Genomic DNA, 24,796 nt, shown 5'->3' on the forward strand with positions numbered 1-24,796 from the left:
CACCATTCTTCCACTTCATTTCGCATGGTTCTAAGATATCTAAACTCTCTTTCTCAATATCCCTTATGACATTTTCTAGATTGCCATCACTCATTGATGCCCTGACATTTCATGTCCCTACATTCATTGCTGCCTTCTTCTTCTCCATCTTCTTAGTCTTCTTCTTTTCTTCTCACTTGGATACTGCAGCAGATGAGAAGTGCCTGCAAGGGTTTCGCACATGTTGGCAACCTTGAGGACCTTGCCAACCGCGATGCAGTGAACAACACCCGCCCTTTATGGACGGATCCTGTTCAATTAGTTTACGAAGCTCTTTTGATTGTACTCCGCATTTTCAGGAAAGTGATAGTTGGTTTGGGTTTCCCACTTCCATTCCAACAGTGTTTTTTACATGACACCATCATGTGGACTACCTTTCATCTGGCTCCTACCCTTTGACCTATTTGGCAAGGTGGTCCTAATGGGAGCAATTGAGAATTAATGCCACCAGTGCAGCTCTAGGAGTTATAGGAATGCACAAGCCTTCCTACAGCGGCAAGGTTAGAGCCAAAGGGAAAGGACAAAATAATTTAGTTAGGTATGTAAATAAAATTGAATCATAGCAAATACACATGAAAGATTTAATGTTCTAGGCATCACACATGTTGGTAACAAAGAGCATAAAGATGCTTTGTGAAGTTTCATCAACCATATAAAAAATTACAGTTAACATTTAATGCTGAAAAAAAAAGATCACAGATAAAAACAAAAGCATCAGGCCAGCTGCAACATGCTCAGATATAGCCTTAGGTGTGGCTGGAGTCACAGTCATCCAGCAAGATTTTGCATACATCTTTTATAAAACTAAACCTATGAAAACTAGATCTCTAACCTCATTCTGCTTATAAATTTTCCGAAATAGAAATTACCCCTTAATGGATCCACTACCCAGCATTTACAAGGCAAGTAGATGGATAGACCTTGGCACAAGAGACAAAAATGTAATTCAATGGTCAGCTTTAGGCCATTCTAATAGAGAAATGCCAAAGGTAAGCATCTCGATACCTTCACTGCATAAACGACCAACAATCGCCCACCGAATCAAATCCACTCATCTAGATAGCCCTTATAGTAGTAGATGAGCGGATTCTATTCGGTGGGCGATTGTTGAGCGTATATGCAGTGGAGGTATCGATCTGCAACATTACTCCGAAGGTTGAAGGTTGATTGATTGTTAGACTAATACTAATTGTCGTTGGCCAATGGATTGTTTATGGCCTACCAATTGCCAATGGTCTTGAGGTATAAATATCACTAACTTAAGACAACATTGAGATATTGTACGCGAACACAAAAAAAAACAGATACAAGTGGCAGTGTGATGCTAGTGGCAAACCAGGGGAGATGTCTGATTGCAAGTCATTTTGCTCACCCTGGTCCCCATCATTATTTGAAATGTGTATGTTTAAAATCTATTTAGCTCATGTATTATGGCAGAAAATTACAAATAACTGAGAGATAAAAATACTAATTAAAACATTTATGTAAAACAAAAAAAATAAATTTTTCATTCTTATACGTAACTATTACATTCCTCACTAAAGCAATGAGAAGAATGATGAGTGAACTTTTCAAAGAACTTCCGGATGGTTATTGGATTATAAAAAAAGTGACATTGAGTGACACAGAGGTTTTAATAGAGTCAAGGTAGAAATATGTACTCGGAAGATATAAATATATAAAACATCTGAAAATACCTATTTACTAGCAAGTGCATACGTATGTTATTAGCACTTAAAGAGGCACACTGCCAGGATCTCTGTGCATTTAGAATCGTCAGTAATTTTGATACCTTTATATGAAGTAGTATATAACCTTAGTACATGCAGTGATTATTTCCTGGTTGATCGCCATTGCATTGGCAACCATTATCATTAATCATATATCATTAACCACTGACAGTTGATAATCCATCACTTGAGGCCCACCACCAACATCAGATCTAATAAAATATTGCTGGGCAAAGAATCTTGATGTTCATAGCCATCCATAGAAAAAGTATAACTTCTCCTTGCCATGTTTCAATGATGGATACTGGTACCATTTCTTTAATGAAAAATCTAACTTTACTGAACATATAAAAATATAGGCACTATTACAAATTACAGGCTTCTGGTGTCTTAATGACAAACATTTACCAAATCATTATTTTATACAATATTGGATATTTTTGGAAGAGGGTGTTTTTATGACAAACATTTACCAAATCATTATTTTATACAAAATTGGATATTTTTGGAAGAGGGAGTGGAGGAGAAAATTATCTGTAACAGCCGATGCATTAGAAAGAGATGCAAAATACATAAGGCAACCTTAGGTTCCCATGGCATCAGAAACAATTCATGGTTTTTATGTGAACATTCTAGGCCATAAAAAGAAAAAATTGGGAGGGGGATCCATGTTAGAATGGGTTTCAGTGGGAGGGAGTACTTAAATAACATATTTCCCAAAAAATTTGAGAGGTTTGAACCACAATATCCTTTTTGCTCATTACAGGCTCTTGAAGAGAGAGCTCTTGTAATGTTTAGAAGAATGGATATTACAAGATGTAGATTAACAGAGTATGCTCTTAGGTAACATCTTAAAATTCCTTTTGACCATAACCACGGTGTTAGGGGAAAAGATTGAGGCATTGGAGAGATTATGGTGTTTCTTCATTTTTGCATAGGCAAGGACGGGTGAAGAGGCATGAGAGGAAAGTAAGAAAAGGCAGTTCAGACATGGAAGAGGTCACAGGATTAAGCAGTACTAGGAGTGAGAGGTTGAGATCCTTAATAACATTAACATGAGAAAATAAATAGACAGACTTGATCACACCAATTTAACTGTCTTAAAAATAATTCTTCTTTCTTGAATGATTTTTTCCCTGAATGGTTAGGCATTGGCTAGCTTGATTGTTAAACATATTGATACCTTTTCAAATAAAAATTTAGATCCTAGTCCCAAGTATGGATGACTTACTTTGATAGTCAGTGATTATGTACTTCATTGCTGATGGCTACATCACTTTCACCAGTCAATGATGAACTTATACCTTTAATATTGGCTATTGCCAGAAATTGATGTTGACAATTTCGATAACTGAAAACCATTTACAATCCAAAACCACAGGCAATGAATGACTACCATTGATGATCAACCTTAAACAACCCATTAATATATTTTAAAAATTTAGTTGACAACTTACCATTTAAATGAAGTATTCAATGCCAAGGGTTAACAGTAGAGCATAATGACAAATTTCAAGGATTAAGGTTTCATAGTAAAAAATAACACCTAAGTCATTAACTGTAGAGCCTATTATGTACATGGGAAAATATGTTTGTAATGCTGTTTTTAGACCATGTACAATCCAAGCTCTAGTGAGTAAAAGGGTTACCTATAACATGCATGCTACAAATCATTTCGGCAAGTAGGAAACTGAGACGAGGAAGAAGGTGATGAGATGATTACAGTGAACGAGCAAGGTTCTTGGAGCAGGTTAAATGTCTTAGGTCATATGATAAGCAAGGCCAGTAAATCTTAATACACTAAAAGAATTAATTTAAGACAAAACAAATGTGAAAAATAAATTGAAATGCAAATAGTTAAAAGCATGGTCATTGGATTTGAATGAATCCATGTAGTGGACCAAAAAGCATAGACAATATAATTATAAACGTTGGTAGTGTTTACCAACTCAACCATTTGACAGATTTTAAAAATAGATTCTGTTTAAAAAATTTATTATTCATATATGTACACAGTTGCATCATGGTTTAAAAATTAAATGAATGACAGAAGGAGAAAAAATAGGTTCCTTGAAATTGATCACTAATACTCAAACTTAAAAAAATTCCTCAGACCTAAAATATTTCCAAATTTAAAATTGCTTTAAAACATGGAAAAGGAACAAATAAATGACCAACGTACTAATTTCATTAATTAAACCATTCAACTTTTCAGTAAACAAGATTACATAAGTTTAAACTCTGTTCTTCCTGAAAATAATGAGAAAGCATTAGACAATGATTAAATCTAATGCTTCAGAAGGCCCTTAACCAAAAGAAAATGCTTATTCAAATAATACAGGTACTTAGGTGAAATACCTTGTTTGGTGACATGAGACCCAATGCATACAAAATAAAAAAAGTGTTCCTCACAAAGCATTTGAGTTCTGATGTTTTTTAAATGGTTTTCTTTATATGATAAATATATAAATTTATCTATTAAAAATCACCAATCAAGGATACATATTTACAGCAATTAAAAAAACCTTGTAGAAAAAGTGCAATATAAAAAGAATAACTATGAGTGTCTTTTCTATATCTTGATGATATATATTGTACCTACATGAGATCAATGTTTTTCGGCATTTAAATGCATTGTCATCAGTTAGTTATTGCTAAAAAAAAAATTAATTGAAAAAGAAAATTAATCAATAACCTCATCTTCATCCTCTTCACCTGAATTGGCAGTCGAAGAGGCTATTATACTTGACGGGAGGCTACCATCTTGTTTTGATTCTGATTCAAAGATCAGTCTTAGATCCCCTATTGTAACTTGTGGAGCTGTCGAGGAATCACTGCCGAGCTGTTTGTGATGCCCTCCATGAAGGACACTGTGAATACGCTCTTCAATGGTATTGCGAACTAAGAATCGATGAACAACAGTGGGCCTGTGAAATAAGAAACTCCGATCAGCTCAACCATATACTATAAGAATAATATTACTTAAACTATCAATGACACAAAAAAGGTGATTGTTTTCTAATCAGGCATTGAAAATCTAGGGAATTTCCAAAACAAAGCCAAAAGAATTACGCTATGTTATATGAGCGCTGATACGATGCAGGATGCTAGCAGGTAGCGGAGTACCATGCTAGCTGGTAGCTCTTGGCTTAAATAAGGATTATTAATACCTTATCAAACGAAGAAAACTTTCCGACCTTAGGCAGTTTTAATAGGTGATTATTAAGGGATGTTTCCCTGAGCTCTGTGCCTCATGCATGCATTGGTAACCGCAGATGATGTAAAACTCCTATCTACTCGTATAGAAACTAGGTCCCTGTGACGTCACGTGGAGTGGCATCGCATGGGCGCCAATCTGGCCTTTTTCAAATGAGGATAAAATTGACCCTTGCCATTCGTCTAAACTGGTATTTCTAAAACCAAATAATTTGTACATTATGAATACACTAATGGTGGGTAAGGAATCACAATCAATGCCTTTCGTTTTCTTTGATGAAGGAAACTACCCTACTATTAATCAAATTCACACAATTCTAACACCAAACCAAAAGGGCATTCAGTCAAAATTTATCCATACTAATTCATTCCATGGACATATTTTGCTGCATTGACATGCTTTCAATTATTATGGAACAAATAGACTAAAACCACAATGCCCATGAGGATATCAAGATAATTAAACATAGCTGAGGAACCATACTGCTTGCTTGACCAGAATGCTTTGACGTGTCTACAACACCATATAGAAGAACATTTAAATTTCCTTGAATTTACATTTTTCCAATAAATTAAGCTTTATTTTTAGAGAAAATTTTAAACATAGCATGCAAAGCACAAACAAGGTGCATTCCTTTGCCTAAATTTAATGACTCTAAATAAAGCTACATGTTATATCATACCGTAACATACACAATAATATTTTAAGGTGAATAAGCCTACTAAATTGGCTCTGTATTTTGATACACTTCTGGCTTCGAAATGGTTGATTTTATACAGTAAAAATTAGCTGAGGTTAAAACTCCATGGTAAATTTTAGTGATGTGCGAATAATATCCACGAATACTTGAATACCTCGAATACTGGAAAGAATTCGATATTTGAGGTCTCGAATAGTTATGCTAAAGGTACCGTCTCGAATACCTCGAATACTTTGAATTTCGCGTCATACACTATCGCACGCACGTCGTTGGTAGTTGACTTGGACAAATATAGAGAACTGTAATCGTTTAGTGCATACAGCGCCGTTTTAGATAAGTTGACGAATTACATCAAATTCATGGATTAGAGCGGTGAAAAGAGTTCGACGTGGGGAACCGAAAATAATCGGGTGAAAAAATCCAAATATCCCCGATTCCCCCCACCAGGAGGACCTCAGTGCCGTGGGATAGTAACTACGTAGCACAATTCCCAAAATCCGCTACCCCCTCCATCCACCAGCCCTCGGCCCATCCTCCGACACTTCCTCCTCTCCGAAATCAAACAAAAGGCCCCAGACCATAAAACAAAAGCTTCAAAAGAAAATATCAAGTTACAGGAGAATAATAGAATCGTGTTTCACCCTCCCTTCTTTCTACCCCACTGACCTTTTTCTGTCAACCTGCTTCGAAGTTCCCCATTTCCGGAGGTCAACCGCTGCATGAGTCATCAATTAGCACAAAAGGTGTCTAACAATGACTTTCGGCAATTGATATTACACCTTTATTGGATTGAAATATTAGTAATAGGCGCGTAATTTCAAAAAGAATAAGACCAAACACGGCGTATTTCTGACTTTATTTAAGCATTTTACGCAAGAAAATAAATGTTGGAACGATGAAGAAATACGACAGAGACTTAGCATTCTGGCGAAACTCAATATCCTCGCAGCTGAGCTCTCTGAAGTTGATGCTGCATTTTTTCCGAAAACATATATGTACAAAGTTACAATTTATGAGTCATGCTATAAATCTCTATTGCCACAGACGAAGGGATATTTTCTTAGGATATTTGGTTTCTCCCTGCTAGCAATTCGAATTCATCTGCTATCTCGTGAGAACTTCGAGAGATGGACTGAAAATAATTGAAGAAAATCCGCTGGAGAAGCGCGTGTATTTTGCAAAATGATTTGGATTGTCCGCTAGCACTTGACACTATGAGTGGGGGTAAAGGGAGCTACCTGTTAAAAATAAGAATTTGGATGAAGCCGAGTATCAAATGGGCGTGCCACTGAAACAGCCTTTGGTAGATAAGAATGTATGCATCAAAATCCATCATAGGTGTGTAAATGCCGAGACAGCATGCAATAATTTTTTCGCGAGGAGGTGTGTCCCCATAGAATATATGAAAGAGATGTTAGTTGAATCAACTATATGCCCAAATTGTTTCCATAAAATGAAAATATTCCATTAATCAGCTAAATTCCTGTTTGATTGCTTTAAAGGAAATCACAATTACTCACCAAAATCTTGTGTTTCCTGCTGCAAAGGCAACCAAGTCAAACATTCTCGCATTCATTGTTTATATTATTCGAGGTAATCGAAATTCGAGGAATTCGAATATTTGAGCAATGATTTAATATTCAAATTCGATATTCGAGTTCGAGAAATCTGCTATTTGATCCATCTCTAGTAAATTTCTAAATACTTTCGATCACACACATTCTTGCTGAGGATTGTGGAGAAAAATGAGAGTGAAGATAGAGATATGTATTGTTGGTGAAACAATACATGTTTTGAATTCATTTTGGACAAAAAGAAATTATTTGAGCCCTTAAATTTCTCCACACTTTCAATCCCACATTTTTGTCGATCAGTTGGGGTGCAAAATGACAGCAGAGATATATTTAATATCAGACATACAAGACACATTTTGAGAGTACAAATTTTGAATTCCTTCTCTATAAAATGAAGAGCTTCGTAATGCCTTAGAGAAGTATGAGGATGACATCTAACTGGTCACATTTTATAAGAGATTTCACAAGAGATTTACATAGTGATAATTACCTTGTCTGTCCTATACGATGAACTCTGCCAACTGCTTGGAGTTCGTTGGCAACATTAAGATTAGGCTCAACCAACAGTACATGTGTTGCCTCTATAAGATTGAGACCTTTGGATCCAGAACTAACCTTAAGAAGTAGAGCTGTAACATCTCGATCTGGGTCCTGGATGAATTGAAAAAATTAAGATATTTAAATATACAGTAAAAATTCTATGTAGTGAACCTCTTTACATCATAAACCTCCATACTTCATACCACCCCTACGGTCCCATCAGATTTACATGTAAATTTATAAGCAAACCTCTTGTAGTGAACCTCTTTATCTCATAAAACCTCCACTTATCATACCAAGGACATACCCCCGAGACAGCCAAACTACCTCCGAAAATCGTACCGAGAAAATTAGAGACCATTAATGCAGCCGCGATTACATGCATGGAATGACATTTTCAGCGATAAATGTTTCACACGTATTTTTTTCTTATACACCTTAATTATGCTGTAATTTTCACGTTAATCATTGGTTGTGGCCATTTTGTTCCATATGAGAGCATACCTAACAGCAAACAAGAAAAAAGGTATCCAACTATCCAAATCATTTTAAGTGACTGTTGAATTAAGAGAGATCACATCGTTTTCTCTCGAATCACTACAAAAAATCATGCGATAGCACTCCCTTTCTGTAATTATTAAATAATAAATGCATGTTCACTAACGCATGCATATTTGTTTAAACACATAAATATAATGCTTTAAAAGACAGTTGTGCCTTCATTTCCGAAGGATATGAAAAAATAGTGCCTATCACTGAAATCTCTCTATAGTGAACCTCCATGCACCAAATTGCCCAAATTTTGGTCCCCTCCATTATGATGTAAAGAGGTTTTACTGTATTAGCCTACAAAGTTGGTAACCTACTATGGTCAACGAGGTGATATAGAAATTAATTATGAAATCATGCCCAGGCTTGATAACTCATTAAAGCCTATTAAAAGAAAACATGTATATATTACACAGACAAAATATTATCTTAAGGCCATCCCTGCTTCACATTTACAAATTTCAAATCATACAGCTCAAAAAGAATGAATTGAGAATATGACTGTGGCACATTCATAGTGATTTTTATTCCTCACAAATAAAATATTTTAAATTCCATTTAATTTTAAAAACAGATGACCAGATAATCTTAACTGCTAGGTAATCATATTTTATTTCAATACAGCTACTACAATATTCTCTCAAGCAACAAATACAATAAATACAGCATTACCTAACCCTTCAACCTGTGAAAAAAAATCATCTGTCTCTTGCATTTGCACTGAGCATGCATGAAATTCAAGCAAGCACAGACCTTGAGTAGGTGATCACTTTTAAGTGTAAAAAGTATTACAAATTTATTGTTTGTGGTCCCTAGGCATTCAAGTTTTCATGCCTAACACAGAATCCTTCATTGAAAATGCAACACATTTTATAAAAACCATATAAATAGATTCAGCATGGAGGTTTTCGGGGTTACTACTGCGTAGATTCATCTCTGCAGACGGCAGTTTTGCCGGCATTGCAGCAGGCTTCTTCAGGTCAATGAAGAGAAGATCTGTGGTATCACACGTCTCTTGTACACCCTGTCGGAGGCCGGTGTCTTCTCATTGGCTGGTTCAGGAGGACCGGGTGGCTTCTCATTGATCTGCACCTCCTGGCTCTGTCCTGTCTCTCCGGGATTACTCTTGAGGACTCTCCTCCATGTGTTAGGGAGCTGGTATCTGTCCTCTCTATTGAGGTTGTTCAGTGTCTTCATTATCTCTATAGCTTCCCTAATGATCTCAGGGAAGTATCTCTTTTCATTGGCAATGACTTTTTTTGCATTGTCGTAGTCGGGATTGTGATTCAGCCCACTCCATGTGTGCTCGCAGTTGTTGGTTCCTTGTGGCTCTTTAATGTTCTTGGAGCCCGCACCTTGAGGAGTCTTCAAGTTTGTCCGATAAATGCTCTGCAACAGGTGCAATTGACTCGGTACACCCACAATGGTTTCCTGCGGGGACTTTATCTTTGGCTTTGCTAAGGAAGCTGGAGGTTTTTGTGGAACAGGTGAACCTTATCACTATGCCATGCTTCGAGAGCACATGCGCTATCTTTTCACCCATCCCTCCAACGTACGGTAGGAAGGTGGAAGCCGTAGGTTTTTCCATATCTCCAAGAGCAGGTTCTGCGGTCCTTTTTAGGGCCTCATCAACTGAGGATACTGACCTGTCGTCTGCAGAGATGAATCTATGCGGTAGTAACCCCAAAAACCTCCATGCTGAATCCTCACCACACCGCTAAAGCCTACACAAGGATACCGTATGAAGGCGTGTAAGAGACCAGAAATTTTTCCCAGAAATTGCAGCCGAAAATGGAAAATGGGGGAGCGTCTCTTACACGAACTTTTTATCTTCCCCTCTCCACCCTGGTCGCGAGTCTAAGGGGTACTGAGTGGCCTTGATTTTTACCATGAGTAAGTCATGTGAAACCCTTGGTCAAAATCAAGCAGCAGGCAGGTGAGTTTCTCCCTAAATGACTAATTTTTACAATGCTCATGTTTGCATTTCTCATTCTTAAGCATCGTGCTGTCACGTCAGCACCTCAAAGGTGAACATCGTGAAAAGATCGTGCAGGGTTTTCAGCTCTAGAGGGTACACTAAATTTACTGCTACGAGTGGGCATCCTGTGGCATTTATACAGCAAATATTAATCGCATATCAAACTTAAAGAAATGCAAAGTTTTGAAGGACCCACAGAATGAAAATTGTTTGCGAAGTAGCAAAAATTCTGACAGCCCCAACAATGGGGAAACGGATATTTATTCCCCTGATTCAGAGTGAGAATCAGGCCAGACTCGACCTCTTGATAACACTGAGATGGAGCTAAATGTCAAGCAGATAATGACAGTGATGCAGCATTTTCCAAATGAAACAAAAATAATTAATACATGCATATACCTATTTACTCACCTTGAACAGATTGATACTTTCTTGGAATTGTGTGTGGTTCTTACCATGAGCATATTTGATATCATTTACAATTAGTGCCTTTCCAATGATTTCAAGAATGTTAGAGAACTGAAAAAAAGGAAAATATAAACTCTTAAGTACCAATTAAAGCTACAAATACTAAAATAAAATAACATGTATCAACCTCAGGTCTTAGTTCGGAGGAATACTTTTTCTACACTGGAATTTCCATACTTATGGAAACTTTCCCAAACCTCTTAGTTCGGAGGAATACTTTTTCTACACTGGAATTTCCATACTTTGGAAACTTTCCCTAGCCTCTTAAGTTCCTCCTTTCTCTTAAAAATTTAACAATAGGCACCATATACTATAAGTTTTAATTTCAAATAGATTTTCCTGAGTTTCACCACTCACAATTGCAGAACTTTAACTTACCGAAGAGAAAACCAGAACTTTAACTTCAGGATCATGATCAATTAATGAAAGTAATGTTCTCACAACAGCTTCCACTTTAGTCGAATGACTCCCCTTGACTTCAAACAGTTTTCTAATGGCTTTACTAGACTCTCCTTCCTCTGGTCCACTTTTTTCATCTGCAAAAAAACACAGATTATTATAACATAAATTTAACGGTAAATTCAACAAACATAAGCAACACAGCGGTAAGTCCTTTCTAGAAAATTTTTGAATAAAGGAAACATAAATTTGCAAACATTAGAGCTGACTAGTTAGTAAATATGGTCAATTTTTTATTGATACTACAAATACTAAGCAACAAAAACCTCAAATACAGGACAATTTAAAAGTACTTTATGCTGTGACAAGCCAAATCATATACATACTTGGGAAAAAAGGCAAAATTTTTAAATACATTAATAACTGAACTGAGTTCTACATCCATTTTCACAATCTTATATTTTGCATCTTTGCTTCACCTTTGCCTTCTTCACAGGATTCACCAGGGGGCCCACCACTAGTATCCACATATGAAACCTCAGATTGATGAGTGATTTCTCGACAGATTGCACACTTGATAGTGCGACCTCGAGAACAATACTGAGCAATTACAGTCTTGATGCACTCCATACAGTAGCAATGGCCACAATGGAGAACACTCCACTGTAAATAAAAAAAAGGCAGAATAAGATTTATGATGAATTCCACAGCTAGAAACCAAGGAATATGATTGCTTAGCCCACCACTGACCATGGTTGCCATATGGCAAGGTAGTTAAGGGTTGAGTTAAATTTATTACTACTTCACTAGAACGTATTTCTCCACCATTGCTATGACTTTCTCACAAAGCAAACAGTTTTTTCTCTCATTTAGACTGCAAAATGTGTGTACCACAAACAATAATCTAACACTCAACCAGGGTTCCCACTCAATCTAAACTATAAAATTCACGGTTATTTCCAGGTTTTCACGGTCTAAATGTCTTCAAATTCACGGTTTGTAGATAAAATACTTTAGGCAGAAATATTGATCACATAACAATCATGTTAACCAACGAATTAATTAATGCACGTTAACTAAAAAAATATTCACAATTTATAAGAACCTCCATTGGAGTATGCTCCTATACGGAAGTGAGGCATGGACAATGACCGCAGCAGAGAAAGCAAGGATAGAGGCCTTTGAAATGTGGTGCTACAGAAGGATGATGAAAATCAAATGGATCGACCGAGTTAGTAACGAGGAAGTCCTAAGGAGGGTAGGAGAGAAGAGAAGCCTCATGAAAACCTTAATAAGAAGACGGAACAACCTTGTAGGCCACATCTTGAGACATGATGGCCTGATGAAGACAATCGTGGAAGGACAAGTGGAAGGCAAGAATGGAAAAGGAAGACCTCGAACAAAATATATGGAACAAGTAAAGAGAGATGTGAAAGAGAAGAAATACGTAGGAGTGAAAAGATTAGCTGATAGGAGAACTGAGTGGAGAGCTGCGTCAAACCAATCCTAGGATTGTTGACCAGTGATGATGATGATGAACTAAAAAATTTAACGACCGCCACAGACACCATGAATACAAATGCAGCCATGAAAGTGCTATCCCTCCTGACGTCACATATCGTTTGCAAAATTCAGCTCACGCTAAAGGTTGTGAGAAGGAAAATGGAGGGACCAGGGTGCCAGAGAAGTTAAGAAGTGTCTGAATTTTCGCAAGTGTTAATGAAAACTTAGGTTACCAGTCTTCCGGCTTTGGTACAGGCTAAAGGTCAATGTGTCTACATGACCATATTGCACCAATAATCGTGCTTCAAATATATGTGTCCAGATAAATCTGTGACCATGTCTGCGCGTGACTGACATTGAAATATGAGCGAAATATCCAATTTTTCTTTTAATCTGTCATTTGTAGTTCTCCGATTGTAAAATCAAGATTGAGAGATTTTAAGGCTTTTAGGACGAAATTCACGGCTTTTTCCAGTTTTTTTCACGGCATGTGAAATTCACGGCTCATTCACAGTTTTAAGGTTTTCAAGGTTGAGTGGTAACCCTGTCAACAGTTAGTGGAATTTTTCATGTGCGTAATTTATGGGGTTTGGGTAGAGAAAATTACTATTAAAAGTTAGAGAAAGCAATAAAAAATTATACGACTATGTTTTTACAGAGAATACAGAACAAGTTACTACTATACTTAAATTTAACCTTTCCTGATGGGTATAATTCAAGATAATTAAAAGCAACGACATGCAGTGCTGTATAGCACAATAGATTGTTTTATTTGCTGCTTCATTGTCTATGGTTGTTATTTTCAGCTGAGGTTCTTATTAATATGCTATTTCCTTTGACCATAATTACAAATACACACATACAAGAGAATTTAATTCAATGCTTGACTCAAAGTACTTCATTCAGCAGTAAACCAAGAGTTTCACACAGTTACAAGCACTTTTCATAAATCGTTTAAGGATGATTCAGAATCAGATATGGGAGAATCCTGCTCTGCAAGATTACCCTGTATTGGGGGAAACTGGCACTGAAATTTTTTGCTCAGATAGGAAATATTTATCCTCATTTTCCTTAAACATTAACCTAAAAATATATCATAGAGCTTATTTCAAATTAAATAAAAGCTATTTCCAGATAATAAGGAAGATAAAAGATCAAAATCACTCAATAGTATGCTCGCATGTTTACATAAAGAAAACTAAACCTCTCTGCCAGGATTCAAACAGCTGAGTGGAGACTATGAGCAGTATAATTAACTTTTGGGGAAATACTGAAGTTAAGTTGAACTTGAATGACATAGGAAACTTTTTTATTTGAATGAAAGGATAGTTCAAAGAAATAAAAAATGATGATGAATATAATTTTAAGGATACTCACCTTTTCTCCAAGAACTTTATGGCAAATTGGGCATGGGTCTGGATTGACACCACCATGACGACCACTGTTTGCCTTCACGAGATTTTGCAGATAAAACAATTGACCCATTCTTTTTCTAAGATCACAGCTTCCACTAGCAAGCTCAACTGCCAAACGATCTGCATACGGTTCCAGCTGGCAAAGTATTACATATAAACTCAAATTAAAATCATGGAAACATTATCCATACCATTAGAATCACCATCTCCCACTCAATTTCAGTGAAACATCACATGTACACTTTTGAAGAGACTGCTCTCTAAAAATTACCGTAAACCAGGATCAAATACAAAAGGATTAGAATAAAATGGGGGAAAATGTAAATATAGGAGCACAAATTAGTTGTTCGAGATCTCGGAAACTACACAACTGATCGATGTAATATTTTCAGAATGTAGTAAAGAAAGAGGCCCTTAGCGTTCCTCTAGAATATCAATTATTAATCTAAAAAAAATATTTTGGGCGGATCCAGGTCAAGGAAATATCAATCCCCAGAGACTGACCTCATGTTGTCCAAGAAGATGAATGGACTCCACCTTCGATTCAGGTTTATTACTTAAGCCTTTCATTGACTTATTCTTCTGCTCTACTTCTGCTACCTCTTTCTTTTCCTTTAATCCTAAGCGTAATTTGGCCATGTTAAGTTCATCTATTGCAGAAACCTGGTCGTTCAACTGCCGCCACATTACCCTCAAGTACTGAAAATATAAATATGACTCTGATGAAAAACATGCAATCAGGTTTGGTACAAGCAAAATCTGGAAAAATTAAAAAGAGGCATGTATGCTCTAAGAAAAGGCCTAAGGAAAAATACATATTTTACCTTATACTCTTTCTTCATAGCCTCCATTAATTTAATTTGATTATTTCCATGTCGAATGAGTTCCTGATTAAACTTCTTTGTTTTTGCAAACCCCAGTATCACTGAAATAAAATCATAGGAATTAGAGCAATTATGAAAAATGAAATCAAATATTATGAATACTCTAATGCAAGAAAATGGACAATGTAAGATTACTCAGTCATTATGTACCAAAGTAACTCATGCAATTGAAGAATATGACGACAAAATTGGTAACATTACACTTACTTAATAATGAATAATGCATGAATTTCACATCAAATTACTCAAAAGTTCCAGAGCTAAAATCTTGAGATTTTCTCTTACGCAATGACTTTCAATAACTGATGACGTGTCTGAACGAGTAATTGGACTATTTGTTGAATATAACTCTCATATGCCTGCAAAATCCACTCAAAGTTAAGCCAATTATTTAGACTAATCGTTTTCCATCAATACTTTTCAATTTTGGTAGTTTTATCAAGGAAAGGTAATAACTAAAACACAGCTCTCCTTCATTGTTATCCCACTACATATTAATCCATCATTAAAACTTTTAATCATAAAAATTTACAACACCGTGTACATTTAATATCATTGATTGAGGCTACCAAAAATAATCTATTTATTGCACTGTTCTCGTCATTTTACCATCCCAGCCATTTATTTTTGTTGTGCAACTAACAGGAAGTGGTGTCATAGGGAGTAGAGAAATCAGCAACAGATGATAGGGTCACTGGTTCAAAAATTGGTGAAGCCTCACAACATTCCCAAGTAAAAATCCTTACTATGCCAAGTAGCCCACAGAAATGAAAAAGCCACAAACTCCTGAATTCAAGAAATTCACATGCATTTCATTTATACCACCGTACTCTCTGCCCTCACCCATCAAAATCAACTCCTGATTGAAACACTGAGTAAATTAGATTCAACTAAAATTCAGACTTGTAGAAAGACTGTGCTACCCTCAAAATGAATGACTCAAGTACAAAAAATAAACAAAAAAATGTACAATCAGCACATTCATAATCATGATGACTTAAGTTTTTTAGTAGCTTATTCAGTTAAGCATATGCTTAGCAGTACTGTATTTGTCTGAATATAGTCCCTCCTTTTTTCCAAAAATGCCTGTGGTAAGAGTAAAGGGGGGACTATATTCAAACACATTTTTTTAACTTTTCCCGAAACTGAAGCCTCAAAATTAGGGGAGGGGGGGGGGACTATATTCGGAGAATTACGGTAATTTATTTGGATCCATATAAAGCATTTGCATGCATTATTTTTTTCAATTCTTTAATTGAATAAATAAATCAATAGTGGTTCAATAGAAGGGAAAACAAATACCTTTAAGGATTCTTTCTATTTCTCCATCGGCCCAGTTGCCCCGGGATAACTGGCCAAACACTTTCACAGCTTGAGCATCATCCTCGTCATGAGTTTCCTTCCTATCCCCAACATCTCCAAGAAGCACTGCCTCACCTTCAACCTTTTCCTTGAGCACTTTGAACAAATAGGCTTCGTATTGCTCCAATAGAGTGTTTGCTTCACACAGGTCGCATTTGGTGGATTTCTGACCCTTCGCTACACTCTTCCTTTTATTTCCTGAGAGAGTGGAAAAAGATTATCATGGCGTGGAGGCTACAATTAATTTCAACAGGGGAGGAATTACCACATGCAAAGTTCATGGGAAGATATTTTTGTCAAAGCTAAAACTTAAGTAGAAATGGAATGAATACCTTTTTCCTCAAATTTGAATACATGGCTAGAATATTATATCAAATATCGAGAAGTTATGAATCCTATTCCATAAACAACATTGAAAAGTAAATTATGGCTGTAAACTAATTTCAATTTTTTCACATTTTGATACCTTTAATTATTAATTACATCTGTATATACGTATTATGACAAAATTGATTTATGAAGAATAACATATACAATTGTCAGGGGTATCAGAAAAGGATATCTATATTGATTAAGATTTAATATATGTACTGCATTTAATGTATTACACAGTAAACATGTATTCCTAGTAGCTACAGCAAATATTTTTTAAAATGTTTTATGAAGCATTGAGGCCAAGAGATCAAGTAAAAAGATAGGAAAAAAGCAAACTCAAGAGTTCATTTTTACAACTGGCTATTCATTCCAAACCATGCATAGTTTAAAAAAGAATTCAATTATAATTAAAAATTAACTCATACCTTCTTTATTTACTGAGCTGTACAAGTCAGACTGAGTTTTTCTTTTAGCGCCAACACTCACAATCGTAGCACATGAGGTAGATAGACGTAAGTGACAGTCAACTGCAATCATAACTAAACGGCTTGCCTCCGTAGGGTTACTTTCAATACAAAGTAGTTCCTTCATTTCCGATAATATAGATTCTCTTTTATTATAAAGATATTCTAGTTTTTCTGATAAAACATAACGAAGTCCACCTTCATCTGAAACACTAACCACAAGGATTATCCTTATTTCTTCAGAACATGAAACCATAATTTTAAAAATTTCTTTTGAATGCATTTTGGCTTAAAAATACTCTAAAATAAATATGAAAAAATTAACTGTGAACAAAGTATTAAGATTATTTGGATTTTCTCAATTGTTATTCTTTCTCTTTGGGCTACAACCTTGACCCAGTGGAAAGGGTTGTACAATCCAATGACACTTTTGGCTGCATTAGCATAGGCCCATATTGAAGAAAGATCTGAGGTTTTCGCGGCGTATGATGTTGTTGAAGTTATTTCAGGTTTCCCACCGGATAAGGTTCTCCATCTCTGCCGACGTTTCGATGGTCGACACGACCATCGAAACGTCGGCAGAGATGGAGAACCTTATCCGGTGGGAAACCCGAAATAACTTCAACAATAGGCCCATATTCTTAGTCAACCCTGTAGGGCTAACCGACCCTGGATACGTCATCAGCCCCTACATATGTAATCCGATCTCGTCTGGCATACGCCACATCAAGCCCTACATATGGCAGTTTTAGGGTACCCGAACCAGTCCTACACCCTACAAAAACATGGCGGCCAAATTTTATCTGCTGATCGCTTCAATTAAAGTATCTACATTACCTTGGATATTTAGGGAGACGAGCTCACACGAACCATTTTAAAATGTACAGTAACAAAGCAGAAAGGTACCACCACATTATAACCATCAAATGAAATAAATAATAAAATTGGCAGAAGTATAATAAGAACAATATAGTGGTATACATGAGCTTGTTTCTGCGGAAATATATTAATATTTTTCACCTTTGGCACTTGGTATGCTTTTGAGAAACCAATATCGTTTACGTACAACAATAAAAAACATATTTTCATGATGCTATTTGCCACATAATTAACTTAACTACAGAAGGTAAAAGCGAATGACAAACCCTGATGATGCAATGTAAGTTCTCACGTCAATGATCATATTTGCCCCATACTTATCACTATCTTGTACATACCGCTTTTGAAATAATTTACAGACAATGTGATTCTACTTTTGGCTCGATATGAGAGTATTTGTAGCCATAATTAATGCACTGATATGACCTGGCGGACAACACCCATTTGTTTATTTACCTTGAGCCGTTGCCCTAACAATATGCCCGAAAATTATCGGGCGCCTTTTCTTAGTTTCATAGTTAGGTCTTTTTATGCAACCAGAGAGGAAAACTGGCGCTGCACTATCATCTACATCATTTCTAAGAACTTAACAACGGAATTACCCCCCACCACTTATGTAGGGTTCAAGGACGTACCTAGGATCAAAACTAGGGGGGGGGAAGCCATGGTCATTCAAGTTGTAGGCAAGATTTAAGCATGGAAAAAGTGAATGAAATCAACATTTTGAGGAAACTAACACCTCTTTATTAGTTTTTAAAATTATTTGCTTGACAAAATACTGTTTTCCTTAAAGGCATTTGTGATTTATGCTTCTGGGGGTGGGGAGCTGCCCCCTCCTGCCCCTTTCTGGGCACGCCCATGGTAGGGTCTATTGAGAAACACATGTAGGGGCCTCTTGTTATGTAGGGATGGATATGTAGGGTCGACTATGAATACGGGCCTTAGTTTCAATTTGGAAGAAGGAGTTAAAAAATACTCCATGTAAACATACCTTAACCAGAAGAACAGGTTAAATAACGATTGTTGTCAAATTTTCTTCAGTACAGCAGAAATAATACTTTTCAGTGAAAATAGGTTTGCATATATTTATGACATATCTCCCTAAGTTTTACTGTTTTACTTTGAACAAGTTATAATTAAGGACTTTACGGGCCAAAACACTGAAGACACAGCAATAACTCTAAAGCATACGACAAAAAAGATGATTTGAAGAGAATTAAAAACTAAAAAATGCATGTCCAGCTATCCCCTTGGCAATTTTTACTTTTAGCAAAAAATTACACTATTTTGGCAGTGACCTGATAAAGGTATTTTTCAGGTCAATGCCAAAGTAATCACAGAACAAATGGAAGATATAATGGGTCTTAATGTAAGGAAATGACACTGATATCCTTATCAATATTAACAATGATATACATAGTTTTTTGGTATACAATTAACAATAATTAATTAACAAACAATAATTAATGTTAACAATGGTATAGTACTCAAAACTGCTTACTTGTTGATCTTGGAAGATACTTTTGCTTTCCCAGCCATTGACATATAATCAGATAAGTCATTTTTTACTTTCCGCACCAGCTCTGAACCAAGATCAGCCTTGGTACAACAGTCAATAACTTGAACCCACCATGGCTTCTTTTGTTGGAATAATGGGCCATTAAGGATACTTTCGACAGCTTTGGTGAAGGGTGAAACCGCTTCCTTAGCCATTAGTACCTATTAAAAATGAATGAACAACACAAGGTGAAGACCTCAATAAAGTCTTGAAATTTCAGGAAGGATCAAGCAGAAGCTTGAATCTAAATCCAAAATTACCTACAAGATGTCTTAGACTAAAAAATGATACAGTCAATTAGGAGGAATAGTAGAGGCAAATATAATTCGGAGCATGGATTTTGAAGCCTAAAATAGAAAATGGAAAAGATATTCCTGACAACATGAATCAGAGAACTAACTTTAGTTCCATTCACATATAAATGGGCTATTCACATTTTATAATATTTCTCCTGCTCTTCTCACTCAGTCATGAGCATCAACAAAAAAATTGCAGGACCACCAGAATATTTTCATGAATCATCACTAATACAATCAATGCTATGAATAAATAAATGAATTGTTCATTACAGAAATCCCATTGTTGACATTTTTTCAATTTTGACTTTTTAGCACATTATGAATCTACAATTTTAAATATAATAATAATAATAATAATTTTTTTATTCACTTTAGGCAAGAACATTTGCATAGTTTCGTCAAATTGAATCAAATTAAATTTACAGAATTACAGCATATCAAAAAGAAGAAAAGAAAAAAAATTTTTTTTTTACAATAAAGGGCCTCTGCCCTTATCATACAATACATTCATATCACATTATATATACATAAAATAGTACAGTTGTATTATGCAGACCTTGCCTTACAGAGGACCCTCCTTGCAAAGCAAAAAAACTCTTCCGATGCATAAATTGGTTTTTGGAGCATAAAATTCCTCAGTTCAGCTTTGAATTTATTCAGAGAGTCTATACCCTTAATACTGTGAGGGAGTACGTTATGCAGCTTAACCCCTTTGTGATATGGTCCATCTGAATTTAATGTAGAGGATCTTTGCTCAACATGTATATCCATCTTAGATCTCGTGTTATATTGGTGAATGTCACAATTTAACTCATACATGCTCATATTCCTTTTAACAAACAATATAGCTTCAAATATGTACAGAGCAGGAAGAGGCATGATTTGAGATTTGCAGAAATAAGGTCTACAGGACTCTCTGTACGGCAGGTTAAAAATAATCCTTATGGCTTGTTTTTGCAAACGAAAAATTTTTGTACAATGATTTGATCCTCCCCAAAATAAAAGACCATAAGTTAATATTGAGTGAAAATTAGAGAAATAAAGCATTTTAAGAATATTAAAACTAGTACTAAGACGAAGATGCCTTGGTTGGTAAAGGGTTTTACTCAATTTAGGGATTAAAGAGTTAATATGAGAGGACCATTTTAAGGATGGCTCAATTATAACTCCAAGGAATTTCACATTATCCACGAGTGACAGGTTAGCATCATTAAATTGTACAGGACCCATAGGCTCTTTGCTAAAATTTATGCATACTGTTTTTTGGACATTAATGGCCAGTAAATTTTCCTGTAACCAATTATTGAGTGATTTCATAGTATTTTGCAATCTGCTTTCTAATGACTGTAATGTTGTCCCATGAATAAGAATGCTTGTATCATCAGCAAATAAAACAGGTTCTGCTTCAGGAATACAACTAGGTAAGTCATTAATGTACAATAAAAATAGTAGGGGTCCAAGTATTGAGCCCTGGGGGACACCTGATTTGACTTCCAATTTGGCAGACTGATAATTTATCTTCAGATTTGATGATGAATCAAAATGAGTTATTTCAACCAATTGCAACCTTCCCTGCAGATATGAATGAAACCATTTGTTTGCAACACCTGAGATTCCATATTTATTCAACTTTTCAAGAAGAATTTCATGGTTTACAATATCAAACGCCTTTGTTAGATCTAGATACAAACCTATAGGCAGATGTTTACGATCAATTGCATTTAATGTTTTGGTAATAAATTCATGAAGAGCTTTACATGTTGAACTGCCTTTCCTAAAACCATATTGATGCCCAGAGAGTACGGAGTTCATTTCTAAATATGTACCTCATTACACGTTTATACATTGCCCTTTCAAATATTTTTGAGATTCCTGATAATAAACTAATTGGCCGATAGTTTTCTACATTCTTTTCATTTCCCTTTTTATGAAGAGGTATAACTTTACTTAATTTGAGGCGATTTGGGAAAATACCATTACTTAATGACAAGTTACAAAGATATACTAAAGGCTTGCTGATAAAAGGGATGGCAAATTTAATTACCTTGTCCGGTATTTCATCAACTCCTGAGGATAACTTATTTTTAAAGGAATGACCTATATCAATAATTTCATCATTGGTGACGGGATATAAAAAAATGGAATGAAGAACCCTTTCTGGGACATTGGGTCGGCTAGAATGATTCTTTCTGGTAAACGCTGAAATTATATTACCAGGAGCATTAACAAAATAATCATTGAAGTTCTCAGCAATTTCATTAGGATTAATTAGGACATATAATATATCGCTCGGTGGAGAAACTACACAACTGCAACTATTCAAAAGGCTTCAGATTGAGCATCAACTTATTCATTAAGGGCAAAAACCCCAAAATTACAGGAGTAAGAAAATTTTTTCTCAATTTTCCTAAAATTTGCACATTCTTGGTTATGAGGTTTCTACAATAAATGATTTACATCAAAACTGATATTGACGATGAGAAAAGTTTTTCTCAAATTGACTAAATCTTACAAAATGTAGATTGTACTGGTTTAGTTAAAAGAGGTATGAACACTCACACACATGTATATATAGGTAAAATTAAATATTTATGGAGAAAATTTCAGCATAATTTACTCCCAAAAGTTGGATGCATGAATGCTAATTGCAGTGAGTGATATGTCTGTTAAGAAAAATGAATTCTTCTACAACTGCGAATGTAACTAATGGCTTACCTTTTTAGAGCATCTGTTCAAATACTTCATCTCTAATTCTTGTGCTTCCTCCCTAAGTTGGGTTGAACTAGCAGACACGCCATTATCCAATATCCCAGCTAAATTATGGAGGGTATGTATTTTCTGTGAACAAAAGACTATATTACCTACAGTCAAGTGGTATAAATAAAAAATAGGAGACTACTTTTAGACACTAAAACCTCACCTGAAGTGTGTCTACTTTTAGGTGATCCTTGTACTCGTCAGATAACTTTAATATTTGTCTGTACTTATCCTCAGCCAGGGACCAGTCACCCAAAATGATATGGACTCCAGCCAAACCTAAAGATTAGGATAATTGATTGTATCAAGTTGTAGCAATTAATTTAGAGTTTCATTTGAGTTGAGTCGGAGAATGTTGATGTGACAATTGGTGGGAGAGGAACAATGAGGCAAGTGATGGTGGACGGAGATTGTTGTGAACGGCAAAGAGAGGGAGTTGGATTGTAATAATCATGGCATGTGGATGTGTTTTTCCTCCCGAGTTTAAAATTATAAAACGTGTTATACAGTGTAACAAAAATATTTATGAACCATAGAACAGAAAATAATAATAAAACGTTACAAAGTACATATTGCTTTATATGTATACATCAAAAGTTGAAGAATAACTTGAATTTGAACCAAAAGCAAAAAAAGCCAGTTCTATTATTATTGGTGGTAAACCTTGTACAAGAAAAGAGATCCAAATAGATCAGTAACAAGTTAAAACCGTGACAAAAGAAAGAAATGAGCATTGTAATTGATTTCACTAGCACTGCCACCTTTCTTTGGAAAGAGGATACCTCCCTAATATGCCAAAAATTAATTGTTTAATTTTTAAAACTAATGAAAAAAATCATTCCAAATGGGCCATTTTCTAACAAAGGGAAATAAAACAGAGCTCGGCAGGGTGCAGCAGATGTAGGCAACCTGCACCTCAGCTATTTCGAATGAGGACTATTTTTCTCAAATTTTCTATATTTTGAACTCTTTGATGCAGTCACTGATATTTACAGATAATACACCGTGATAATGTGCTGAATAAATGGAAAATAATTCACTTAATGATTCTTCTTTGCAGCATTTTTCAGAAACACTTGTACTATTTAACCCAATGTAAACTGTGCTGTCTACACAGGAACATATCACAAAAAAGCAAAATAAAACATATAAAAGATAATTTTGTATTTCATACATTTGAAAGCCTATTTTTCCAACAATAGTTTGAGGAAGAAGGTGGAGCTTAAGTAGAAATTTGTGGCATCATGCCTATGAAAGTACTGTATTTCTCCGAATGTAGTCGCCCTCTGAATATAGTCCCCCCCCCCTAATTTTGAGGCTCCAGTTTCGGGAAAAGTTAAAAAAATGCATTTGAATATTGTCCCCCCCTTTACTTTTACCACAGGCATTTTTGGAAAAAAAGGGGGGACTATATTCAGACATATACGGCATTGAACAATAATTTCCATTCAAACCATTTTTCCTTCTGATACTCGACTTCCACGTCCAATTTTCATTAACCTCATGAAAATATGTTCAATAGGGCATACTTTACATTCCCAATCCTTTATATTCTTTGTATTCCCTAAATACATGAATATTATGCATGTATTTATTTATTTAAATCCTTATTAATTAGCCCTTGTGAAAAACTTTTATTTTTGATGGCTGTTGATACACTCAAATATAATTCATTCATTTTAATCCTTTTAACATCCAATTATTAAAAATACTGTAATTGTTTATGCCCTGACAATGCCACTTATAAATGGAAAAATTTTGATGCTTTGAAATTTGAAAATTGTTTGAAATTCTAGGCCCTACCAATGGTCACATTTAAACCAACCATTCTACATGATAAAAAAATATAATACGTAGTTTATGCTAAGACATATATAACTGGTTAATTATAGGCCAGTACAACTAACCATTTAAAGCAGCAACACACATCCGAAGAGCTTCCTCTGCTTCTACCTTTGCTTTCGAAACAAGAGAGGACAAGAGATGTTCCATACTCCATTCATCTGCCTTATGTGTTTGAAGCTGACCTCTATTGTTAACTTTCACAGCCTGGGGATGGCAACAAGCCTGGCGCAGGCTCAGAAGTGGATTCAGAATCTGTAAAGG

The 24,796-nt window shown here is 35.5% G+C and overlaps 1 protein-coding gene across 3 annotated transcripts in view; it reads right to left on the bottom strand.

The window, feature by feature from the left end:
- Positions 1-606: 606 nt before the first annotated feature.
- Positions 607-24,796, bottom strand: part of LOC124160710 (E3 ubiquitin-protein ligase SHPRH) — a 55,042-nt gene continuing 30,852 nt past the window's right edge. For all 3 annotated transcript variants that reach the window (XM_046536694.1, XM_046536695.1, XM_046536693.1), the window contains 14 exons: positions 24,598-24,787; positions 22,854-22,969; positions 22,649-22,771; positions 19,578-19,795; positions 17,159-17,409; positions 16,299-16,556; positions 14,937-15,037; positions 14,617-14,811; positions 14,075-14,248; positions 11,674-11,857; positions 11,174-11,331; positions 10,739-10,846; positions 7,751-7,911; positions 607-4,696 (listed from right to left, as the gene is read on the bottom strand). In XM_046536694.1, the coding sequence (XP_046392650.1) occupies positions 4,453-4,696; positions 7,751-7,911; positions 10,739-10,846; positions 11,174-11,331; positions 11,674-11,857; positions 14,075-14,248; positions 14,617-14,811; positions 14,937-15,037; positions 16,299-16,556; positions 17,159-17,409; positions 19,578-19,795; positions 22,649-22,771; positions 22,854-22,969; positions 24,598-24,787 (2,481 nt within the window). In that variant the 3' untranslated portion in view covers positions 607-4,452. The remainder of the gene's footprint in view (positions 4,697-7,750; positions 7,912-10,738; positions 10,847-11,173; positions 11,332-11,673; positions 11,858-14,074; positions 14,249-14,616; positions 14,812-14,936; positions 15,038-16,298; positions 16,557-17,158; positions 17,410-19,577; positions 19,796-22,648; positions 22,772-22,853; positions 22,970-24,597; positions 24,788-24,796) is intronic.

Source organism: Ischnura elegans, chromosome 6 (assembly GCF_921293095.1).
Source record: "Ischnura elegans chromosome 6, ioIscEleg1.1, whole genome shotgun sequence".
Classification (NCBI taxonomy): Eukaryota; Metazoa; Arthropoda; class Insecta; order Odonata; family Coenagrionidae; genus Ischnura; species Ischnura elegans.